Here is a 5,993-nt window from a genome sequence, read left to right as displayed (position 1 = left end):
CTTTTATTAGCACTAATTGCAACATTGTTGGTTTCAACTATTTCGAAACCGATAGGAGGTAAGACATAAATTAGTTGAGCAAGCGTGTATTCATGTGCAACCCCTCGATACGTAGAACATGTGAAAAACATGGCGGTAGATTAAAAGACTTGAACGTGACATACGTGTCGTATACGTAACTTTTGAATGTATACAAAATATCACGCGCGTTTCTGAGAGAATCGCCACCAAAAAATCTACTAAAAAGAATAAACGCTAATTGACATAAAAAAAATGTCGAAAAAATTAAGGAAAAAGAACTTAGCTCTTCTTCTTCTTCTTCTCTTGTACGACGACACTATAAAATTAATTACTGAAACATCAAAACAAAAAAAATGTTGCCTCTCAAAGAGTTCTTTGAGGCTATCATTTGACCTATGTTGATGCTAACGTTTACTTACATGTCATCGAAAATCTCCTAACAATCCGCATAAAAAGAGATAACCGTTCCATAAACTAATAGTTAGTTAAAAATTTTACACAAACTGGATCCAAGCTAAGAGTAATTATTATGTAAATTAAATTTCCTTGAACCTTATATTTTGAGTATTTTTTTGGATTGCTAAGAGATGTATCTAAATACTTAAGTTAATACCAATTGGTTATTAAATTTAGAAAAATAAGATGATATTGCTCTCAATGCTAGTGAAACTCGAACCAGTAGCAAAGGCATCCGGCTTCCTCGTGTTAAAGTTCTTATTGTAACTTATCGTAGTGGAATCGCTTGAAACTGCTAAGCTAATAATCTTACCAGAAAGTTTAGTCTCATCAGACTAGGAACGAGTCGGTGCTCCGCTGGCATATTGAATTATTTAGGTCTGTGAATTTTGTGCGAGATTTTCTTCTGGTTCAGAATAAAACACCAGAGGTTCATGGATTGGTTTGTGGTCAACAACATAAACTTTTGTGAGATGTTTTTTGATCAAAATTTMGATTTTTAGCTACCAGCTCTTAGCAAAGTCAATATTACTGCAATTGCAGGTGTTCTGAATGTACACTGCCTGCGGTGAGCTTAAATATTTGAWAGAAGGTTCCGTTGAATCACTTAGACAGTTTATCTTCTACTATACATATTTTTCCTGACTGAGACTTAAAGGTCTCAATATACATGCAACATAATAAATTTGTGGGTAACAAAACACTTTGTCGATCTGCAAGGAGGCAGTGATTAAATTTAGCAGTTTTGGGTAACGCAAATACTGTTGTTTACCGCAGTATAAGTGAGATCTAGTGCTATGTTTTGCAGTAATATCACTCTACGACTAAATCTAACTTAACTAAATCAATGTCGTGAAGATACAAATTTTGTAATCGCAAATTTTCAAAGTTACATAAAGGTGTGAGAATAATTTAATGTTAAATTAACGTAGTAAACAGTGCATATAGTGAAATTGAAGTTTATTTAAATATTCTGTGAGGATGGTGAATTAATAATTTAAAATTTAATTTCATATAATTTTTTATTTGCAAGTTTTTCAATAAAAACAGATATTCCTGCAAAATGTGTTCACACAAAATGTTTGAAGGACATGAACATCAGAAAATAAGTATTTAAAGTTAAAACTAAGAGTTTACAACGATTTTTTTCTTCAACATAGAAAAGAAAAGTTTCAAGTGTCCTCGAATAAATAAAAATAAAASTTTTAAAAGAAACACCCCAACGTACATATCCCTCTCGCTTAAATTTAACTTAAATAATAAATATTGATAATTCCATATATAGCTATTTTTGACTATTCTGACTATGTCTTCCTAATACTGTAATATGTAGATAATTTGACTCCATTAAGTTTGTCGTACTCACCCACAACATCCAGGTAACCAACTTGACTCTTCATCGGATCCGTATTGATCTGGCACATATACCAGCCTTTGTCCGCTTCCTTGACGTCACGTATTCTCAATATCCAAGCACGCTTCTCAGCATGGTTTATACTCATTCGGTTATTTTTCGTTATAACGTGATTTTGTATCGTCAGTATCGTTTGTGTGTCGACGCGCAGCCACGCAATCTAGGCAATGGACCAAATTTATCAGGATCGTCAGGTGCATGTTTGCGTATGGGTAAAGCATGATGCGAGACATGTCAATCCGTTCGACACAACCCATTCATTTTCATACTAGCAAATAGTACATAGACCGCAAGACGCACGCATTCATATGCACGTTCGGTCATTAGTTTGTTTTTGTTTATTTGTATTTTCATTTGTATAGGTGCGTATAGGTGGGCGGCGGGTGCCGATTTTATTTTTCCGTGCAAGTGGTTGTGATGAATTTTCCATTGTGTGACATTGGCCACATGTGAATGTGTGAAAGCATGTGTGTAGGTTGGTAACCAAAGAAAAGGAAAAAAAGAAGAAAATTCATGTGAAAATTTTTTGTTTTCCTTTAGTTTAATAGTTGAACGTTTTGTTAGCCAGTACTTCGTAAAGTTGTCATATACATACATAAGTAATTACATTCATGCCAATCATATATTGATGAATATAAATATAAGTGTATTTATAAATCTTAGTATACATACGGCAGATTGCTTGTGGCCGTTCTGAGTCTCTCAATGAATCAGCTAAGGTAGAGTGTGAGTGCCTGTCTTTGGAGTTAAAGGCAATAAAAGCGTAAAGTAAGTTCATTAAGATGGATGGCTTACTTTCAGCGGTTGAATTTGAATCACATGTAAACATAGACATACACCAAGCAAATTGTTATCGACTTGCATACGTATAATTATTTGGTATTATTTGTGCACTATTATTAGGTCAAAAAGAGCTTAGTGTTTGTTTAAAGGGCACCGTCTAAGAAAAAACGTCTTCTGGGAGCTGTTGTAGATAAAATAATGGTACGAAATTTTTTTAATGTTATATCCTCAAAACTAATTCTACATGGTTAATGAATACGTACAAAAAAATTTAGTTATTCGCTATTTAGCATTAGGAAAGCTTACACCGATAATAAACGTATGTTTAAATCCCAGATACGTTCCTTTGTCATCATACTAACCTAGTTGCCTTAGCAACTGCTACTTCGGGATCAAACAGAGACAAACATATATTATACTACGTTACGACCAATACGGTATTTTTCAGGTCATAACTTAACGGGAGTTTATAAAAAAGCTATATATGAAAACTAGAGCTGATAGAGACAAACTGATTACAGATTTGAATTTAGTGCCAATGTCCAATCATCTGAATGACCTCCAAATCAAAAACAATGGCCGCATAAATGCCTTGGCTGTCATGAGTCTAGAGGAGAAAACAGAAGTCGTGCTTGTTGACCGAAATACTCAGTGACCATGGGTGGTTTAGAAGCTACCCATACAAATGTCGTATTGACTTTAGTTCACATTGTCACACTTGAACAGAGTATATAGAAGACTTTAAGCATGTACTCTATCATTGCCCTCGGTTTTCAAATATAGGAAAAAGGCTTAACACACCACTTGGACGTAGTCTCACGGTGGAAAATTTGTAAGTCCACTATAAAACGGAAAGCTGTCAGCAAAGCGGCAGCTCTAATTATGATAAGATTGAGATATCTACAACAGATTAGTCGTCAGTTAGTTCGTACAATAGAGGTGACTTGCACGCCTTATTTTCTCTAATGAAGTAATACTTAGTYCTGTGGTTCCGATGGGAGGAATGAGGTGGAAGTAGGTTAAATTTAGCGGACTAAAGTTCCACACGCTAGATTTCGATGATTCCTACTACTATAAAAAAATAAAAATAATAAAAAAAAAATAGGAATGTACCCTTTCCATATACACTTGTTCAGCTATTCCTCTTATTTAATAGCCCAAAAATATGCGGCTAAAAATTTTTGAAACTAGACGAACGAAATAACTAACAACTTGTGTTTAGGAAATCACATTTGCGCCGCCAAAAGGTACATTTGCATAACCAAATATTCGTAATAATGGTAATAACAGTGATTATGATTTGTTGTTATTATAAAGTTGAGATAACTTTGTGTGTGCTACATAGGCGTAAAGATTGCCATAGTAAGAAAAGTAATAATGTAAAATGTGCTTTAGTGACAACTTTTTACAATGAAGTAAACGTGGTGTGGAAAACATTGTAATACTGTGCCTATATATTAGACTAGGAAGTTGATATCAACAACATTTACGTATATACATAAACATATACTTTCCGAAATGAATGGTTCCTGTTGCAGCTATGTTTTATTAATCTCTGACAATATGTATGCAAAAAAGAAGGTAGAGAAGAGTAGAATCCATTGTTGTTTCTTAAAAGTGCATACATAAATTTATGTTCAAATAATCTTTTAGTCACTTCGACAAAACATTCTTTATTGATGTCACACAACGATATATATATTTCACTTTTTTTCCATTTGAACAAAGTATAAACAGAAATTTGATAGCGAGTAGAGAGTACTTATATATATCGGTACTCAATAAATCTTAGATATATATGTATACCAATATGACATTTTAGAACGCCTAAAAGTTGACTATACTTCAGTGAAAATTTTCGTCGGTGTAATAGGCTCTTATTGGGGAGAGGGAACGGTTCGCGTCCTGTAAAGTAAATGTTCAAAAGTTGGTGCCTACAGTGTTGGTATAAGTATGTCCAATGAGACAAAATGTGCACACACGATTACATATATGGTGGTATTGACGTATAGCAGTTTACTTATAAAATGGTTGAGTGCGCTCAACAATCAGAAAATATTWTTTTTTTTCAATGTGCGTGAATGTCCACCGTGAAGAGTGTGGCAAACATTGTGCAGTTTAGTGTGTAATCTGGCGAAGATGTAGTTTTGTGGTGCCCGTAAATCATTTTGGGCTCAATTGCTCTTTACACTGTCTCTTTTATATGCTATCTGATTCTCAACTAATGAAAAATTACTGGTTTTTGCTTTGTTATTTGAATAATTGACCATTATTTTGTGTAGAAGAAATTGTTATTATATTTTTTCATCCACTTCGCGACTACTGATTCATACATATCTCTGTACGTATATTTTAAAGTGAATACTTTTTTATAACCACTTACCTTATAGGTTTGCAGATTATCGACAACACATTGCAGTACCGCTTCTCGCCCCACTGGTACCGTGATATTTTGTAATGGCTCTCCAAATTTTGGTAAATCTACAAGAGGAAAAGCATATTTCTCGACCTTAGTTAAATCCAAAATTTTTTTTTTATGGTTTGTGGGAGGTATGAATTTAAGGTGATCTTTAAGTGTCGTAAAAGATGACAAATAATATTTTTATTTCCATATTTTTATTAGTTACTTATTGGTTTTACAAGAATACGGGAAGAATTAAAAAACAAAAAATTTCAAAATTTAGCATCTGATAAAGTGGAGGGTCTCAAAAGCATGGCACGCTACCGTACAATTGTGACATTCGTCTTTCTTTACAGCGAAGGTGCTTTCAATAACGCGTCCCACGCATGCGTCGTCAGGGCACTGGAGAAAAGGAATGTGGGGGTTCCAGTATAAAGATGGATAGATGCTGTTCTGCGTACTGGAATAGCTGAAACCACTATGTCCTCCCCCACAGTGCTTTGGTACTACGAGAGGCTGCTCACAGGGTAGAGTTCTACTCCCGTACTATGGGGCTTCCAAATAATTGGATTATATGCCAAGAGTACGTCGATGACATTTTCATAATGGCAAGAGTAAATTTGAGAATAATCTCTGCGACCTATTTCAAAAGGGCTTAAGTATAGTAAATGAATGGTGCTATACGGTAGGGGTATATATCAACCCGTCAAAAACAACGTCCGTCCCTTTACAAAGAGTGGATCCCTTCCCGGATAGAGGGTCCTAACGCTTGGTGGTAGGTGGGTGGAGGGATCTAAAGATGTCATATTCCTAGGTCTCTCCTTACAGTCAATCTTACGTTGAAATAGGAATATGGAATCAACACTATCAACACACCAGAGCCTAGCCCGTAGATCCTGGATTTTCAAGCCAGGTATG

At 34.8% G+C, this 5,993-nt stretch overlaps 1 protein-coding gene across 1 annotated transcript in view; it reads right to left on the bottom strand.

Moving 5' to 3' along the window:
• Positions 1-5,183, bottom strand: part of LOC108978903 (lachesin-like) — a gene marked incomplete at both ends in the record, with an annotated part of 32,875 nt that extends 27,692 nt beyond the window's left edge. The window contains 2 exons of the mRNA XM_018949418.1: positions 1,844-2,051; positions 5,058-5,183. Coding sequence (XP_018804963.1) covers positions 1,844-2,051; positions 5,058-5,183 — 334 coding nt within the window. The remainder of the gene's footprint in view (positions 1-1,843; positions 2,052-5,057) is intronic.
• Positions 5,184-5,993: the final 810 nt, after the last annotated feature.

Source organism: Bactrocera latifrons, unplaced genomic scaffold (assembly GCF_001853355.1).
Source record: "Bactrocera latifrons isolate USDA-ARS-PBARC rearing strain unplaced genomic scaffold, ASM185335v1 scaffold_1295, whole genome shotgun sequence".
In the NCBI taxonomy this organism is placed as follows: domain Eukaryota; kingdom Metazoa; phylum Arthropoda; class Insecta; order Diptera; family Tephritidae; genus Bactrocera; species Bactrocera latifrons.
The sequence above is the reverse complement of the archived record's forward strand: the minus strand, read 5'-3'. Positions and strand labels throughout refer to the sequence as shown.